At 34.6% G+C, this 20485-nt stretch overlaps 1 protein-coding gene across 2 annotated transcripts in view; it reads left to right on the plus strand.

The window, feature by feature from the left end:
- Nucleotides 1-20485, plus strand: part of SKAP2 (src kinase associated phosphoprotein 2) — a 171630-nt gene that overhangs the window by 83093 nt on the left and 68052 nt on the right. For both annotated transcript variants that reach the window (XM_019958861.2, XM_019958860.2), the window contains exons 5-6: nt 16418-16495; nt 17434-17517. In XM_019958861.2, coding sequence (XP_019814420.2) covers nt 16418-16495; nt 17434-17517 — 162 coding nt within the window. The remainder of the gene's footprint in view (nt 1-16417; nt 16496-17433; nt 17518-20485) is intronic.

A 20485-nucleotide genomic window follows, 5' to 3' on the forward strand; every position in this document is an offset into this window, starting at 1 on the left:
GTGATTTTACAAAGGATTAGCTGCTGCTTTTACAAATATTGATTACTGATTTGCTACTCAGAATGGAGATGACATACTTGTGCAGTTGCTGTGTGGTGTCCTATCTGAAGTGAACATCATTCATATTAATGGATTTGTCATAGGCATTATAGAAACTGACAGATTTATTATAGCAGCAGTTGCTAGAAATGTTATGGTTAAGGTTGTGTCAGCATATCTATTAAAACTTCAGGATTTTGGAAGTTTATAGTGTAGCCATAAAATTTATTTCCCAGATGGAATTTGGAATACCAGTTATAGCCTGGCACAATTATTTTTGTTGATATTTTTATGTGAATCAGTCTAAAAGCATCTAAATTGTCCTAAAACAAAAATGCATTGTTAGTATTGTAATGTTAAAAACTTTAGATTTATTTAATTTTGAAAAAAAAAAAAAGAATTTATAATAAATGCCTGTTTTTACGACCAAGAACATGTCTAGCCCTTGTGGACTTCTAGAAATGCATCAGTATTTTTCCCAGAATATGTTTTATCTTAAATCCTTTGGTTGTTTCTGTAATCAGATGGAGAGTTTTGGAAAATATAGAAATATCTGGATAATTAAAAACCAATGACACTTTTGTTTCACTGAAATGACTTTTTTAGAATACTAAAAAAATCAGTGATAATTAGAATTGTATCAGCGAAGATAGCTTCCTTTAATCTTTTTGAGAAATTGATCTTCTTTATTACAAATATTTTTATACTGTAGTGACATAATAGTATGCATTTCAAAGAGCTGAGCTTTATCCTGAGGGATGAACTGGACGCTTTCTAGGCGGTGAGGGTAGAGAGAGATGATAAAGTGAGGAAAGGTGTAAAGAGTAACAGATTCCAGGCAGAGTGAACATTAGTGTGGATACATGAGACTTGGCCTGTCTGCACAGTCTCAAGGGTATATCTTCGTACTGAGGGGTTTGTTTTCAAGTTGTACACTTGTATTGATTAAATGAAATCTTCTAGATCAGTGGTTGAAATTTTTCTGGCTGTGATTTAATAATATAAATTGACTTAATTTAAATTGTTTAAAAATCTGGAGACATTGTCTTTTGTTTTTCATTTAAAAATTCTACCCTGCATTCAGTTCAGTTCAGTTCAGTCGCTCAATTGTGTCTGACTTTTCTACCCCATGGACTGCAGCACACCAGGCCTCCCTGTTCATCACCAAGTCCTGGAGTTTACTCAGACTCACGTACATTGAGTCGTGGGTTAGTTTGTTCTTTTTCATGTTCAGTAAGGTTTATTTATTCAGCAAAATTTAATGAGTATTACTGTGTCCCAGGTGCTAATGTAGGCCCTGGAGATACACAGTGGGTAAGACAGCGTAGTCTCTGATTTCACATTCTAGGGGAGGTAAGGACAGCTGGGGAAAGACAATAAATCAGGAAACATTCATCTTTTCTCATGTTTATTGGCTTTTGTACTTATTCTGTGAATTGCCTGGTTCATACTTTTTACCTGTTTTTCTGTTAAACTGTTAACTTCTTCTTGGTGATATGCAGGAGTTCATTGTTGTGACATCCATGCAAATATTTTTTCCTATTCACCCCATGAGAAAGTCATTCTTTGACAAATTAGTGATTATACTAATTCTTATCCATGTATGGATTTATAATTTGTTGTTGTTGTTCCAGTTGGTAAGTCAGGTCTGGCTCTTGGTGAACCCATGTTCTGCACCCGCCAAGCCTCCCTGTCCTCCACTATCTCCCAGAGTTTGCTCAAGTTCATGTCCATTAAGTCAATGTTGTCTAACCATCTCATCCTCTACCACCCTCTTCTTATTTTGTCTGATGCTGGGAAAGATTGAAGGCAAAAAAGGTTTCTAATATCATACCTGATTTCTTTGATTGGTAAGAGATCATTGGACCAAGTATCAAATTACCATAGGTTTCTATCATCTGAGGGATTTATGAGGTGTTTCTTTTCTCTAATTTAATGTATTTTGATCATTTTTAAAAGTAAAGTAGAACTTTGAATCTTGCAGATGAGGCTATCCAGATGAAGGGAACTTAATCGAATTAATTTAGTTACTAACTATAATTGTATTCTTAGGTATATATATATATATATATAATATTTGTAAATTTTTTTCAGTGAGAATATACATCATGGTCTATTCACATATGATTAATTACAGATTGAATTTGTGGAGAAAGACATGTAATGGAATATCTTACCACAAGAGCTTACCATATCTGGATTTATTTTGAATAAGTTTTGTTTTATGTTTTATCATTTATTCACATGGAGTAGGATGTATATCCTTTGGATTTTAAGTCTTTCTATGTTTTTAAGAGGTCATTGTATATTTTAAATATTCACGAGCAAACTAAGGTTCTGCGTTCAGACGGTTTCACTGCCTAAATTGCCTGAGGTATCTGCCAGCACCTTAAATTGCAGTGAGATACCACAGCTGAACTGTCTTGGTGGGTGTTCACATGTGGCTAAAAGGCGCTCTTTGTTGCATGAAGTTGAATCCATAGTTGGAAGTTGTTGACAAACATTTTATTCCTTTTAACATCCAATGAACTTCTTTTTGAAGTTTTAATTTGAATAAAAACTTTAGTAGTGACTTTGTTCTGGTAATGACAGCTCTTAATTAGGAGAAAAGGAGACCATGGACAGTTGGACTGTGTCACCTTGTGAACCTGGGGTGAGATAGTCCACATAGTGAACAAATTACTAGATTGCATTATGATGTGTAACTCATGGTAAATGGCAGTTAGACTATTTGGCAGTTGACTTTTTATATCACGGATACTAATTTTTGAAAAATATGCTAAAATCACATGGTTAAAAATGGGCAATTTTAATACTATATGTGCAGTTCCAATTTATTTTTTTTCTTTGCACTGTGTCTCTTACTTTATGTTGGTTGTTATAAAGTGTAGAACTGAATTGGAGTGTTATTAACTGTGAAAGGGGGTGTTAAGATGGTATGCCATTTTTGCTATTCAGTTATGAAAGCCCTTTACCTGCTATCTTGCCCCTCTGGTGTTCCCTGTCAGTTTTCTCTTCCTCTTCTTTTTAGCAGTGGGGGACCAGATGGGCAATGGTTAACACATATAAAATGTTTACAGAATTATTTTAATGACTCAAAAGTTAGATACGCTGTAAACAAAATCATTATCCTCATGATCGTTTGTTTGTACGTCTGGCATTTTCCCTCTGTTTTCAGTGTTGTGACTGCAGAAGTGTATTGTATCTACTTATTGATGTTCTTTTAATTTTATATTAAACATCTTTAGAACATATTTTATAAGTCCTATAAACTAGTACTAGATGAGGTTTTAAAATATACCATCAAGAACAATGTCGTTTAATTCAATGTTGTGCTTCTACATTTTAAATACGTGCTGCTAAGTGCTGCTAAGTCGCTTCGGTCGTGTCCGACTCTGTGTGACCCCAGGGACGGCAGCCCACCAGGCTCCGCCGTCCCTGGGATTCTCCAGGCAAAAACACTGGAGTGGGTTGCCATTTCCTTCTCCAATGCATGAAAGTGAAAAGTGAAAGTGAAGTCACTCAGTCGTGTCCGACTCTTCGAGACCACATGGACTGCAGCCTACCAGGCTCCTCCACCCATGGGATTTTTCCAGGCAAGAGCACTAGAGTGGGTTGCCATTGCCTTCTCCTTTTAAATACGTACCCTTGGTGATTTTGGTGCACACTCAAGTTTGAGAATCACTGTCATGATCCCTTGCTCAAAGCTTAGTAGAAAAGATAAACTTGTGAACACATCATTTTAGGCTAATACTGTAAGTACCATGTGAATGTCTCTCCTGAGCCAGTCCCACATTTGACTGTTAAAAGTTACTCTGAAGTTGATGACCAGAAAGATGATTCAGCATATGGTATGCTTTTATTTTCAGGTACTAGAGGAAAAAAACATGCTATGCATTAACTGGTCTAATATTGAAGTTTCAATTTGTATTCTGTAGTAATTTACTCAGTTACATGAATAACAATGTTTTCTAATTCTTTCAGTTACCCAGATGTGTATAAGATGACCAGTTCATATTGTAGAGTAGACTCATTCTCTTAATCTCAGTAACATGTTCTGTGGATGTTTTTATTTAGGTAAAGTGGGCATGTGCAAATGTTTTGCAAGCTAGAATTATTCTGGCACTGAGAGTTTTAAGGACAGCTGCTGATTTGTTTTTGTGTTAAGGTTGTCTTCATCCAGGTCCTGCAAAGCTATTAAACCTTACAAATTTATATGTAAATTTATAAATAAGAGTATATATCAACATTACTTCCAGCTTGGCTGCTTGTTAAGGTATGACTCTTAAGCAGTAACAGAAAGAGCTGTCTTAGCTTCTTGCAGGGGTCATATCTTCTGCCTGGGATTTGATATTTACCAGAAGTTTGATCAAGACAAGTAGTATTTTAGAGGGATTGTCTGAAAAATGTCAGGGTGCCTATTCCTATAGGCATTCGGTGATTTTATCCTTAAGTTTAACATAGCTGTTTGGGAGTTATACACTTGGGCTACCTGGTTTTGTACTTGGTAGAATTGCTTTTACTGAATCTTACTTTGGCATTATGCTGTTGGCGCAATATGAGTGATGCTGTACAAGGCAACCCTATGAAACTTTTATTTTACTTACTGTAAAAATATTATTGAGGACATTGTGACCACATGGGAGAAATGTCTTTCTTATTTCAATGTTGGGAACTGAGAATAGTTGCTGCTTGTTCCTCCCTGAGCAATGATCTGTATTTAACTATGGGCAGTGAATCACATAACTTATTATTTCTTGCTTCATGTTGATTATTATAAAGCTTTTAACTGAATTTTTGCCCCAGTCCTGATAAGTAGTAGTTTTGCATTTCCAACTTTTGTGTTCTACCCTGACTCCTAGTTTTGTCTAAATTTTTTACTTATGTTTTATTTTTTTTAATTTGAAATAATGTCATTTATAGAAAAGTCGAAAGAATAGTGCAAAGAATTCCAAGTATACCCTTTACTCATATTCCCTTAATATTAACATTTTTCTATACAGGTACTTGCTATATATATACACACACACACATACATACAAATTTCTCCTGTTTGCTTTTAATTTCTTTACCAAATATATGTACACAAATGCCTGTGAAGGGAAGGGAAGTGGGAGGGGGCTTCAGGATGAGGAACACATGTACACCCATGGCTTATTCATGTCAATGTATGGCAAAAACCACTACAATATTATAATTAGTCTCCAATTAAAATAAATTAATTAATTAAAAAAAGAATTCATACAACACGGTTAAAAAAATGCTTGTGAAATGCTTTGTGGGGGAAATAAAGCAGTGTATTCCTAAATTAATAGGTAAGGATGTGTTAATTTCATACTTGTATTGAAAAAAGAGACTTATAGAAAAATATGTTTCAGATGAGAGGAAGATAAATTGTGTGTGTGTGTGTGTGTCTGAGTGAGAGAGGGAGAAAAGAGAAATAACATGCACGCATTTCAAGAGGATCCTTTTAACACTTTGAATGGCAGACTCTATCCCAACTCAATAATTTAGGTTAGTCATAAAATGATTTCACAGTTGATATTTTCATACTGAATATTTTTCACTTATTTTAACCACCCCTCAATAATAGATTCTTTGGGGAGATGGGAATAGAATGTTTATGTATGTATGTATGTTTATGTATCTGTTCTTTCTTCAAGGCAGAAACAAAAGTGTATCTTTTATTATATTATATAATATAGAAGACATTCTGTGGATTCCTATTTCAGATACTTCAGATATGATCTTATATTGTTAATGACTCTAAACTTTTTATACACAGAATAGGAAAAATAAGTCAATGAAAATGAACTTAAAGAATATTTTAAATTAGAAAAATGTTACTTTTATTCTAAAAATAATTATAAAAATTTATAGCTTAAACTTAAAACATAAAACAGTTACAAAAGAGAAAAAAATAAGATTGCTGTATAGCCTGCGCAAAACTAAAACATAGTTGAATGGAAAGGAGCTTAAGAATCCAGTCTAAATTACATTTATTTCATATTTAATATAGTTTGCCAGAGGAATCTGCATACAAAAAGAGCCTCTTTTTCCTTCCATAGCAATCAGTTTTCTCATTACTAATTTGTCTCATGTTTGTGTGAATGTGTTTTTAAACTAAAATGGAAATCTTTTAAAACGACATTTTTAGGAAGTGAAATTTATCTCTCTAAAATCTTGTAGAAAATGAAACAAGTGTAGAATTTTAAATGCATAATTGTAATTAATGACACAGAACAGTAATTCAATGATATTGTCTTATAGAGTTTCTGTACATGCCCTTAGTCTCTAAGTCAAATTTGACTCTTTGCGACCCCATGGATTATAGCCTGCAAGCCTCCTCTGTCCATGGGATTTTCCAGGCAAGAACACTGGAGTGGGTTGCCATTTCCTTCTCCATTCTATAGATGACATTCACTTATTTCATCAACAGTAGGACATAGCATTTCAGAGAATGGGCTTCATTGGACAGACTTGGGGTCCTGGATCCACCTCATACCTGTGACCTTAATTTTCCATTGGGAACCTTTGGGGATGTAAGAGAATAAAATGAGATGATGACTATATCATGCTTAACTCATGGTAAAGCCTTCAAGACATAATAAATGTTAGCTGTTGCAATTATTATTACCTTATTGAACCATGCTGATATTTGTTTATATATATATTTTTTAATTTATATTTGATGATACTTTTTTAAAAAATGCTTAAAACTTACAGTCTGTCAGTATGGTAAAGGTCGTGTTTGATACAGAGCTAATATAAGTAAGGAAGGAGTTCAGTTCAGTTGCTCAGTAGTGTCTGACTCTTTGCTACTCCATGGACTGCAGCACTCCAGGCCTCCCTGTCCATCACCAACTCCCAGAGTGTGTGCAAACTCATGTCCATCGAGTCAGTGATGCCATCCAACCATCTCATCCTCTGTCATCCCCTTCTCCTCCTGCCCTCAATCTTTCCCAGCATCAGGGTCTTTTCTAATGAGTCAGCTCTTTACATCAGGTGGCCAAAGTATTGGAGTTTCAGCTTCAACATCAGTCCTTCCAGTGAACACCCAGGACATCCTCCAGGATGGACTGGTTAGATCTCTTTGCAGTCCAAGGGACTCTCAAGAGTCTTCTCCAATGAAGCATCAATTCTTCGGCACTCAGCTTTCTTTATAGTCCAACTCTCACATCCATACATGACTACTGGAAAAACCATAGCCAAATAGCTATCGCTGGAGAGAAATTTGTATTAGTAAAAGGCTTTCAGATTTTATTGTAGTGGTTTTTCTTTTCAGCTTTCTTGTTTTCTTATTTATGGAGCAATGGATTTGGCAAATTTGCATTGCTATTTAAAAAGAAGTAACATTTTAGAGTAGTTATCTCAAATATTATATTTCTAAATCTCCACAGTAATTCTCCATAGTGTGCCCTCTTAACACCTACATTCAAATATTTGAAAACTAAATTAAATGAAATCAAGCAACTTGCCTAAGTCACAGAACTAATAGTCAAGCTACAATTTGAGTTTAAGACTCAAGGTTTTAACCACAATCTTAAATACAAATCAAATTGCAAACACAAACCAACTATATAGCATAGGGAAGATACTCAATATTTTGTAATAGCCTGTAAGGAAAAAGGATCTGGGGAAAAAAGAAATATATATATATATATATATATATATATATATATATATATATCTGAATCACTGAATCACTCTGCTGTATACCTTAAACTTACAAGAGCATTGTAGACCAACTATATGTGAAAAAGTGATAGTCACTCAGTCGAGTCTGACTCTTTGTGACCTTTTGACTGTAGCCCACCAGGATCCTCTGTCCATGGGATTTTCTAGGCAAGCATATTGGCGTGGGTTGCCATTTCTTCTTCAGGGGATCTTCCAGACCTGGGGATGAAACCCAGGTCTCCTGCATTGTAGGCAGATTCTTTAGCATCTGAACCACCAGAGAAGCCCTTAATCAACTATAATTCAATAAAAAAAAAAGTCAAGTTGGGGCACATTTTTGTGTTAAAGTAAAACATTAAATTAAAATCCAATTCATAACCATATATACTTAATTATTTAGAATATCTTAAAATTTTGATATAGTTATAATTTTATTTTTAATTTAAGAAAAAAAATGTATTCCATTTTAAGCTTGTGCCACAGTTTCTCTGTGTTTGTGTATCATAAACTTTAAAAAAATATTGCTTTTCTTAATTTAGCTAAGTTTTTTTCTTGTTACAGAGAAGATGTGGACAGATACATAAGTTCCAAATATATGCAAAAATCAATAGCCAATTGATATGATAATGAGGGGTACAGTAGGCACAATAATAGTGCCTCAGAGAAGTCCACATTTGGAGTCAGATTGCTAATCAGCTGACCTTAAAATAAGGGGATTATCCAGGTGGGCCAGGCAAGAATACTGGAGTGGGTTGCCGTTTCCTTCTCCAGGGAATCTTCCCGACCCAGGAACTGAACCTGGGTCTCCTGCGTTGCAGGCAGATTCTTTACCAACTGAGCTATAAGGGAAGCCCATAATGTAAATACAAGAAACTTTAAATGAGAAGCTGGAGAAGGAAACGGCAACCCCCCCCAGTACTCTTGCCTGGAAAATTCCATAGACAGAGGAGCCTGATAGGCTACAGTCCATGGGGTCATAAAGAGTCAGACACGACTAGCAACCTCACTTTCACTTTTCACTTTAAATGAGAAGAAGGAGGCAAAAGAATTGTAACCAGAACGAGGACGTTGTGAAAAAGACTCAAATAACCATTGCTGGCTTTAAAGATGGAAGGAGGCAAATAGCCAGTGAAATGGGTCAGCCTTTAGGGGCTGGAAAGGGAAGGAAATAGAGTCTGTCCTCCAGGCTCCAGAAGGAACACAGTCTTGCTGACACCTTGATTTTAGCCCATGAGACACTTTCTGGACTTCTGACCTCCAGAACTGGAAGATTAGAAATTTGTGTTGTTTTTAACCACTAAAAAAAAAAAAAAAAAAGATATAGTCAGACACAAAGTAGCTGAGAAGTAACTGTATATAGGAGATGAAATTTGATTTAACTTATTTCTTTGGAATCTAATGATGTATTATTAAAAAGTAACTTTTACAAAAATGTAAAAGTATAAAGAGTGCCCAGTATTATAAATATATGAAAAAGAAGTCTTGTTTATAAAGTGAAGTTACTCATATTAACCCTTATTTTAAAATGATGGATTCAATACATTGATATGCTTTTATCCCTATAAATAACTGAAGGAGTCTTACAGACATTTCCACAAATTGGTATATCTGGAATTTTTGGATAAAAGCATTTTTAAAATTCTATAAGCAATAACTTCAGTGCATTAAAAAATGTTACAGCTTAAGGTCTATCACTGGATCAAAGAATCAGAAATCTTCAAGAGGTATTATTTTTACATCTAAATTTATGAGCTAAGGACAATAGTCCTATACTAAAAATTTATCTAAAAAAGCAATCTTCAGATATATAATTAGATAGTTCAAATCCTGGCCATACTTCTTAAGTAAAAGAAGCAGTTTTAAGTGAATGAGGATAATATAACTTTATGAATAACATAATCCACACATACTTTCAATCTATGGCTTTTTGACTGCTATTTTAGTGGTTATTGATGAACCCCCATGATTTCAGATTTCTCTTAATTCTGATTCTTAATTTTTCTGTTATTGCCACTTGAATTTTACGTATTGACAGATTTCCATGAAAATCAGTATCAGCCACAGTTACATATATATATTTGATGTAATATAGCTTTTGTTTGGACTCTGAACAAGCATTTAATATATCTTTTGGACCATATTCATGAAGCATTTCCTGTGAGCACAGAGCTGTAATATTGAGTTATTATCTTCTTTGGTTTCAGATAGACCTATTGATGATTCTCATGAGGCTATTGGAATTTCCATATCAAGAAACAGTTAATAAAGGCAAATGTGGAATAGTTATTTAGCTTTTGCTGAGTAGCTTTTAAAATGACTTGCCATTTTATAGAGGGGGTGGAGAGACTAACAGATGGCAAACCTGTGAGCTGCAACTTCTATTTTTGCCCCTGGTGTCATCACAGGGACCTTATCAGTCTTTGAATCTGGTAGCCAAGGCTTAACTACCTCTGGGGATTCTATGGTCCTGCTAATTGGAAGCTGACTGTCTTTGTGTCTAACCAAATATGAGCCTTTTTTTTTTAAAGTAAGTATCATGATAGATTTAGGGATCACCAGTACTAGTATATTCATTGATTAATTCTTTCTGAAGAGAGTAGTAGTGATACATTGAGAAAACAAACTATAAAAGGACTATGCTAAGGAAACACAAGTAGTAATCCTTTAGTTACTGTAGTAGTTCTTAAGTGTTACTGTTGTTTCATGTGTCCTTTAAATACATAATTTTCATGTTGCCACTAAAAAAACTGATGAAAAGATTTGAGATTCCAAATTTTCCATGTGAATTGAGTTAGTAGAATATGACAAATATTTATGTATGTATTTTCTTTCACAGCTATTCCAGACCACGATTCTAGTTAGAAATTAAACCTTTGAAACAACATAAGACAATTCTATGCTAGATCTAAAGGCAGTTATCTATTGTTCTATGAAAATATGTTGTGAACAATTTTCACTTTAGATATTTTTGAAAGTTAAATCCATCTTGATCCTTGGCCATTTGTCATTGAAAGTGCAAGAAGAGTATCAATGTGTATATATTTCATGGAATCTTAGAATGGGGGTATTATTTAATATTTTATTAAATATTGTTATTAAATATTTTAATATTTAAAGCATTTAAAAAGATAGAACTTATTTATTTAATACATGGCTATATTTAAAGATTTCAGTATTTTTCCTCCTAGTTTCAATGGAAAAAATTAAAACTGTAGATTAATAAAATTACTAAAATTGGGTAATACCTTACTTGGGTTTTAGGTAATTTTTAAAAAATATTTTCATGCTCTTCTCTATTCTGGAGTCCATTCCTTTAGCTTGCTGGTGGACTATGTCCACTATATAACACAGTTTGATTTTAAGACAAAAGTTTCAAGACACAATCTAGAATTGGTGAATTATCTTTTAAAAACAGTGGCCTTGTAAATAAAATATTGATACCTACCTATGAGAAAATTTGCATTCCACTGCTTCCTTTTTCCCACTGAGTTAGTAGGATATAATAGGCACGTGATACTTGTTTCTTTGAATTTTTTGTGACACTGTTACCATTTTGCATATTTCAGATTCCAAAATGAAAAATTGGAAGAAGACCCATTCCTTGCCTGCTCTTGTAGGGTATTAGTTTTAATGTCTAATATTGATATTCTTTGGAAAAGTTGGACTATTATATAAGAAATACATGCTCATATTATAAAAAGCAGACTTGTCTTTGTCAGTATATGTTTATTTTGTCAGGGTATTGAAAATTTTTGGCCACTTTAGAAAGCTATGAGGTGATAGTCTGCAGTATAAATAAGCTGCCCTGGAGTATAGGTTAATTATTTTTTCTCCTTTGAGTTAGGATATAATTTCTCTATCAACCACTTTCATATATTCAGAAAGAAATCTTCAAGTTGCTTTTAAAATAACTGTAATGCTTAACAAATACAGTTACCAAATCATGCTTTTTTCATTTTTCTGATTAAAATTCCCTAGGCAACATTAAATAGTCTTATAGTCACATTGGTAACCATTCATTTGAATTAATAATTATACTAAGTATAATAATAATATTTAATTATAATTAATAAAAGCCAACATTTACTGAATGCCTAATCCTTTGCCTAATCCAACATCCGCTGGATCATAGAAAATGCAAGAGAGTTCCAGAAAAACATCTATTTCTGCTTTATTGACTATGCCAAAGCCTTTGACTGTGTGGATCACAATAAACTGTGGAAAATTCTGAAAGAGATGGGAATACCAGACCACCTGATCTGCCTCTTGAGAAATTTGTATGCAGGTCAGGAAGCAACAGTTAGAACTGGACATGGAACAACAGACTGGTTCCAAATAGGAAAAGGAGTTCGTCAAGGCTGTATATTGCCACCCTGTTTAGTTAACTTATATGCAGAGTACATCATGAGAAACGCTGGACTGGAAGAAACACAAGCTGGGATCAAGATTTCTGGGAGAAATATCAATAACCTCAGATATGCAGATGACACCACCCTTATGGCAGAAAGTGAAGAGGAACTCAAAAGCCTCTTGATGAAAGTGAAAGTGGAGAGTGAAAAAGTTGGCTTAAAGCTCAACATTCAGAAAACGAAGATCATGGCATCTGGTCCCACCACTTTATGGGAAATAGATGGGGAAACAGTGGAAACAGTGTCAGACTTTATTTTTCTGGGCTCCAAAATCACTACAGATGGTGATTGCAGCCATGAAATTAAAAGACCCTTACTCCTTGAAAGGAAAGTTATGACCAACCTAGATAGCATATTCAAAAGCAGAGACATTATTTTGCCAACAAAGGTTCGTCTAGTCAAGGCTATGGTTTTTCCTGTGGTCGTGTATGGATGTGAGAGTTGGACTGTGAAGAAGGCTGAGCGCCGAAGAATTGATGCTTTTGAACTGTGGTGTTGGAGAAGACTCTTGAGAGTCCCTTGGACTGCAAGGAGATCCAACCAGTCCATTCTGAAGGAGATCAGCCCTGGGATTTCTTTGGAAGGAATGATACTAAAGCTGAAACTCCAGTACTTTGGCCACCTCATGCGAAGAGTTGACTCATTGGAAAAGAGTCTGATGCTGGGAGGGATTGGGGGCAAGATGAGAAGGGGACAACAGAGGATGAGATGGCTGGATGGCATCACTGACTCGATGGACGTGAGTCTGAGTGAACTCCAGGAGTTGGTGATGGATAGGGAGGCCTGGCGTGCTGCGATTCATGGGGTCGCAAAGAGTCGGACACGACTGAGTGACTGATCTGATCTGATCTGATCTGAATCCTGTGCCAAAGGATTAAAGCTCAGTGCTAAACTTATTTTTGAGACAAGGGTGTGAATTTTGGTAGTGAAACAGAGTTGATAATATAATTGTGAGTTTGTTGGAACGTTGTAATTGGCTGTGATGCATAGTTTCTCTTGGTGAGATAATATAATTGTGTTTGGCAGATTTTCAGCAACTCTTTGTTGATACCTGCCAGATAGGTTTATATTAGCTTTACCTTTCTTTTCCTTATGTATCAGCATAGCTGCATTTGTGTGTGTGTGTGTTAGTTGCTCAGTGGTTGTCTGACTCTTTGCAGTCCCATGGACTGTAGCCCACCAGGCACCTCTGTCTGTGGTAGTCTTATTAATAATTATTTGGACCATAAAGAAGGCTGAGTACTGAAGAACTGATGCTTCTAAACTGTGGTGCTGGAGAAGACTCTTTCGCATCCCCTGGACTGCAAGGAGATCAAACCAGTCAATCTAAAGGAAATCAGTCCTGAGTGTTCATTGGAAGGGCTGATGCTGAAGCTGAAGCTCCAATATTTTGGCCACCTGATGCAAAGAGGTGACTCATTGGAAAAGGCCCTGATGCTGGAAAGGATTGAAGGCAGGAGGAGAAGGGGGCAACAGAGAATGAGATGGTTGGATGGCATCACCAGCTCAATGGGCATGAGCATACTCTAGGAGATAGTGAAGGACAGGGAAGCCTAGTGTGTTGTAGTCTGTGGGGTTGCAAAGAGTTGGACACAATTGAGCACATGAACAACAATAATAATTATTTGAATCAGTGTGTATCTCCTTAAATGGTGGCATACTGTTGATCATTCTAGGTACAGTGATATGAGGTTAAATGATGTGAGAGTTTGTATTTTTTTAAAGAGAAATTATTACTTTTTATATCTTGTTACAAATTTTCAATTTCTACCATCAAAAAGTATTAAATGTTTATATGTTTATGGTGTTACACAAGTCCAGTGGTTCTTCGGAGGGTTCAGGATGGGGAACACATGTATACCTGTGGCGGATTCATTTTGATATTTGGCAAAACTAATACAATTATGTAAAGTTTAAAAATAAAATAAAATTAAAAAAAAATAAAAACAGAACTTAAAATCTGAAGTATCTAAAGGGATTACTATTACTTTACTTTAACTTTTTAAAAAATTCATGTGTATGTTAAACAAAACCTAGGTGTTGGACAAATGACAAAAGGAATTTAGAAAAGTGAAATTTTAGTCAGAAAATTTGTTTTTCCCCTTTAGGAATGAAATAAAAGATTTTATATTAGAGACATGAATTTAGAATTCAGAATAAGTGTTGCTTGTGACATCAAATTTTATTGATTTACCAGATGGAAATTTAATCAACATTTTTCTTAAAGCAAGAGCTTTGGGTTATATATATTCACCTTTGTAAATTCTAATTCCCTTTCTTCTCTTCCACTTCTTCCCCTCCTTTTTTCTGGACCAGTAACTTTAAAGTTGAAAGCTATTCTAAAGGTACCCATTTCTCTTTAGAATGTAAAGTTTCTTCTTAAGATTTAGAGCATTTGTTTTATATGTAAAGAACATTTATTTTATGCCCCAATGGATATGAGAGGGTCATGGCTCTACTTCTCCATGAGCCTTATGTAGCCAAGTGGAGGTAATTAGTTGTTCCCTGTGCCCTTTTGTATTAGACCTAAAGACTGAAAAGTTGCCTCTTCCTTGGGTAGCTTAATTTCATCCATAAATGAGTGCTTAAGAGTTTGTTTCCATCATCCCAAAGACTCAAAATTATTTATGGTATGTTTGCAGTGAATTTTCTATTTTTATCACTGTGCACAAACCACGTAGACATTTTTTCATGACATACAATAATCATATTGAATATTTAATTAATATGTTTGCTTTCTCATTCTGAAATGTCATCCAAATGATGCTTCCTACAAAGGGATTTTGTATAGTTCACTTAAGAACTCTGTGTGCCAGTTACATAAAAGCCTGAGTCCAAGCATACTTCCACAAAAACTTAACTATCATCTTGCTTAGTTGAAGAGGTAGATACTTTGTCTTCAGGAATCTTATTTAGAAAGAAAATTTTCCTAAATGGTTTTATATTAGCTAAAATTTCATATTTCTATGTGATATAATATTTCTGTTTGTCGGTGTAACCTAGGTTAATTTAAAAGATGCTATTAATCATTTTTTCTTTTCTTTTAAAAAAGCAAGTCAAACTAGTCACCTTCTTTAATTTAGTGGTTAACCAGGACCTACTCACATAGATAAGATTCCTTTATGTTAGTTTTATTTTATGTACAAAAATACTATACTAAATAACTTTTACCTTCAATTGATTAAATGGATACATTGATTGGAGAGTTGTTCAAACTTTCCCACTGGCTTTCCTTAAAATTTTATATGTATTTCAAAATTATTACTCCATTTAAATATATTTTAATGAACTGAGCAAAATTGATCCACCAGGGAACTGAAATTAGTACTTTAATTTGGATTTTTGTTTCTTAAGGAAAAACCACATGATTTTATAGCTACTGGATATTTTTTTTAAATTTTATTTTATTTTTAAACTTTACAATATTGTATTAGTTTTGCCAAATATCGAAATGAATCCGCCACAGGTATACCTGTGATTAATTTGTATATAATAAGCTTCCTATCAAAACATTATTTATCATAAACTATTTTAAGACTGTTTTTATTGGTGTATTCCATGGAAACTGTCATTGGACTTGTTATGTTCACTTGTTAGCATTCTAGTAATGGAGAAGGCAATGGCACCCCACTCCAGTACTCTTGCCTGGAAAATCCCATGGATAGAGGAGCCTGGAAGGCTGCAGTCCATGGGGTTGCTGAGGGTTGGACACGACTGAGCGACTTCACTTTCACTTTTCACTTTCATGCATTGGAGAAGGAAATGGCAACCCACTCCAGTGTTCTTGCCTAGAGAATCCCAGGGACAGGAGAGCCTGGTGGGCTGCCGTCTCTGGGGTCGCACAGAGTCGGACACGACTCAAGTGACTTAGCAGCAGCAGCAGCAGCAGCAGCAGCAGCAGCAGCATTCTAGTAAAATGCTAAAGCAACTGTAGTATATTTCCAATGAATTTATAAAGATATTGAACACTATTATTTATAACAGTGTCCTAGTCCATTCCTTATAGAATGCAGGTCAAAAAGTATTACCCTTTAGAGATCAAGTTACATAATATTATTGTGTATTTGGGAGCATAATATATTAAGATGTAACAGTACAGAATATTTTTTTGCTCTTGAGATTCACAGGAGGTGGAGAGGGACTAGTCTATGGAATACATATGAAATAAAACTAATAGACTTGGATTTAATTAATTTGAGTAATTAAAAGTATACTGAATCTAATGAGATCTGATACTTAATTTTTCTAAAAGGGATTAATCACTGCTTTTTTTTGCTCCTTACCTTCCATAGGAAACCAGTTTCCTCCAATTGCAGCCCAGGACCTTCCTTTTGTGTTAAAGGCTGGCTACCTTGAAAAACGCAGAAAAGGTAAATTGTATGATTCTAATGAAAAACCTAAAAATCTAAGACTCTAGGAAAATTTAATGACATTATCCCAACTACAAAATATAGCTTTCAGCTTAGAGTACTTTCTAAGAACAAAATAAAACATTTGACCAAGTTTATTGTTGTCAACCTTGGGTATTTGTAGATGATTCAGGAGCTGTTTCCTGCCTCTTCCTGCCTTGACTGTATCTCCAGGATGGGACTTCTCACTATTATCCCACCTGGCTGAGCAGAGGATTATCTTTTTCCTGACCTGACATATGCCATGTTTGCTATGGTTCAGATCAAGCTTAGCATATTTTCTGCCATTTTCTGTTATTCATTCAGTGTTCCTCTTTACTGGCTGTGATAATTGAGAGTTGATCATATGGTCTCACTCTTTCAACACTAATATATAATAGAAATGAAATATGGAGGTAGTATTATGGCCTCTTCATTACCATTCAGTTTATCTCTCAGGAAGTCCCTTTGGGCTTCCTATATATATTCCATTTGCTTTTCTTAGCTTTCCTAGCTGAATTTTAAAGCCAAAAGAGATAACAGAAATAATCTAGGTCAACTCCTCCTCCCTCCTTTTTATGACAGATGAGAAAATGTGACCCAGATGAATCAATTATCTTAAGACCTTATAGTCAAATGCCTTTTTGACTATTCCTGTCAGGAAAGTTTGTTAGCCGTGTAGTTGATCCCACAAATATAGCAGCCCCATCTCTGCTTCAGTGTATTCCTTTTAGTTTTGTTTTATATTTTGTTCGTGCCTTGGAAAAGAAGACACAAACTAATTAGTCATAGAATTTTACAGCTAAAAGGAACCTTAGAAATCATATTAACTAACTTTTCCTTTTACAATGGGGAAATCACATTATATTTATAAAGGTAATGTGTATCATCTAAACTGTTCTTTTCTCCCTCTATTGTAGATCACAGTTTCCTGGGATTTGAATGGCAGAAACGGTGGTGTGCTCTCAGTAAAACAGTGTTCTATTATTATGGAAGTGATAAAGGTAGTATTGGTGTTCAGTTGTATAAACTTCCATTGCATGAGGGTTTTGGGGGGCATTTTATGCCACCTCCCTTTTTTGGTACAGAACAAGCTGAAGACAAATAGAGAAAAAATAACTGAGAATTATAATATTACAGCCTAAGACTAGTTAATAATTCTATTATTTGACAAATGCCCTAAGTTTCATAGTGCCTTAAAAGTCAACACAACTGTGTGTTATCAAAATAGGAAAGAGAAAACTTTCATCTGTGTGGCCTTTTACCTCAGGAATTGTTTACCTCCAGGCTATAATTGTAGAATATCTGAAAAGTTAAGACCATTAGGGTTGTGCAAGTTTTGAAGGGAGGAAAATATGTTTTGTCCTTCAACTATTTTAAAGAAAAATATAGATAACAATGAAACCTGCGCAACTCCTTTCTCAGCTTCTTTTACAGATTAAAGTGACAACAAACGTTGGTGTGTTACTGTTCTAAGCACCTTAGCTGTCTAAGCACTTAAGTTACATTAACGCGTTTAACTACAACTCTGTTGGGTAGCTACCATTATTAGTCCCACTTATTTTAGTTTTTGGAAAACCGAGGACAGAGAGATTAAGTAACTTGTTCAAGGTCCCAGAGATGGTAATGGCAGTTTTGAAATTTGAACCTAAAGCATAATGTTTAGAGTCCATGTTCTTAACCACTATTATCAATTGCATTAATTTAGAAACAATAAAATAACATTCTGTAACTTCATTTGCTAATTAATAACTATCTTAGTCATAGTTAACATAATTTTAAGTTCATTATTTGAACAAATAAAGCCATTAAATATTAAAATTTAAAGAATGTAAGCTTTCTTAGTTTTGCTCTTATCTAGGAAAAACAAGTCAGAAGTTGAATATTATAAAGGATTGTATAGCATTATTTTCCATAAAGAACACTTAAGGAGAAAAAAAGGCATAAAAGTCCAGTATCACTGAATATAAACTTTCTCATGAAATTGTTACTTATCAGTGTCATTTGAAAGTTTATGTTTCATTTGACATTATTTGCAGTTTTTAGGGTTTTTCCTTATTACAAATTGGCAGATATGATTATTATATTTCAGATAAATTTGAAATAAATGCATGATGCTAGAAACTGGTCCTACCTTTTGGTTAGTGGGATTATCAAGTTAGAAATTAATTTAGTGGCTAGTTTGCATTCTGTTACTAATTTACATGTTCATGTGTAATAATGGTATCCATGAAATGTAAACTATAAACAACTATGAACAGTCTTCTTTCTTCTGCTAAGTCTTAGTTAAGTAGGTGATTTTATCAGAAAATTTAGAGTCCATGTTAAATTATGATTATCATAGATAATAAGTGTGTTACTGTTATAGAAATATAATTTTGTACAGTATTGTGAACTGAGATCAAGATTTTACTTCTCTGTGAAGAAATTTTTTCTATTTCATAAGACCAGGAGAGGGAGGTTTCAAATCCTTGTGACTTCGGTTAGTTAAGCTTCTCATTTCTAATTTCTGTAAAACTCAATGAATACTAATATCTGCTTCCATCACTCATAGTCCTAAATGGTATATACTGTTAGGTCAAAGATTAGCAACAGTCTTCCCCAAATCTAATATAATTTATCCCCAAATATAATCCCCAGGACCTATTTATATTTATTTCAAAAGCTAATACTCTAAATTCTAGTTATTTGAGGAGAAAGTGATAGTGAAAGTCACTCAGTCGTGTCTGACTCTTTGCAACCCCATCACTATATAGTCCATGGAATTCTCTAGGCCAGAATACTGGAGTGGGTAGCCTTTCCCTTCTCCAGGGGATCTTCCCAACCCAGGGATCAAACCCAGGTTAGTTAAATTCCCATTTCTATTCTTGTTTTTTGAGGCCTGAGGTAATAATATTCTTTTTAATTTGTATTTTAAGTACTTTGTGATCCATCTAGCCACTACCACAGCTTTTTAAAAACTACTATTCTCTCATTCCCTTTTTATGTGGATCTATGAAGGTTTGGTTTATATTTCCTTAAGCTCTTCCCTGTCTGTCACTATGAAGCCTCCTGTTTCCACTGAGATTTCAGATCTGTTTTTAGCGGTTCGTTGGAATTCTTGGCCACTTCTGGCTTTTAGGGACTTGGGAGGTGGGTATCTATCTTCAGACAGTTTTTAATTACTTGTTTGACATGATCCTAATTTCCTTAGTGTTGTTTTCTTCCTAAGAAAATGTATATGTCACATGAAATTTTTGTTTTTATATGTGACATCAGATAGCTAATTTGTACATCAGTGTTTACTGTATGTTTGAACCATTAATCTAAACTTTGGAAAGAGCTATTTGGATATATGAGAACTATGATCCCCCAGCTAAGTAGGATTTAGATAAATGGATTACAGAGGTGCAGAAAAGTTGATACCACTTACTGGGTTAAACTGTACTTTGTTACTCTTTGACAGTTACGTGGTTCACATTTTCTAACTCACTGTGTGCCAAAAAACATTCGGACCCATCAAGATAATCATGGCTTAGAAAGACTAGTTCCAGCCTCTAGGGTGAATAATACTATTACCTTTGTACCCATAAATATTATCTGTATTTATCATTCATGATCACTTGGGGCCTTTATGAGGTATATATACATATATACACAGTTAAGATAATACATATATATATATATATATATAACATACTTTCGCACTTTGTGAAATCACATCCTTGTTTTCATCTCTTTCCTCTTCATTTGATTATTATGACTCAACTCATTTATCAAGACTGTCACAGAGAGTAAAAGGAGGGAGTACAAAAGACTAAAAAAGTGGGTTAGGATCAGATTGACAAAAGCCTTATGAGAATAAGGGCCCTGCTAAGTGTTTTATCTTGAATATGGCTTTTAAGCATAGGGCTCTATGACCAGAATTGGTTTTAGTGGGGGGCGCTGAACTAGTCGAGGCAAGAGAGGTTATCACAGGCTGCTGAGAGTGCA

Source organism: Bos indicus, chromosome 4 (assembly GCF_029378745.1).
Source record: "Bos indicus isolate NIAB-ARS_2022 breed Sahiwal x Tharparkar chromosome 4, NIAB-ARS_B.indTharparkar_mat_pri_1.0, whole genome shotgun sequence".
Taxonomy (NCBI): Eukaryota; Metazoa; Chordata; class Mammalia; order Artiodactyla; family Bovidae; genus Bos; species Bos indicus.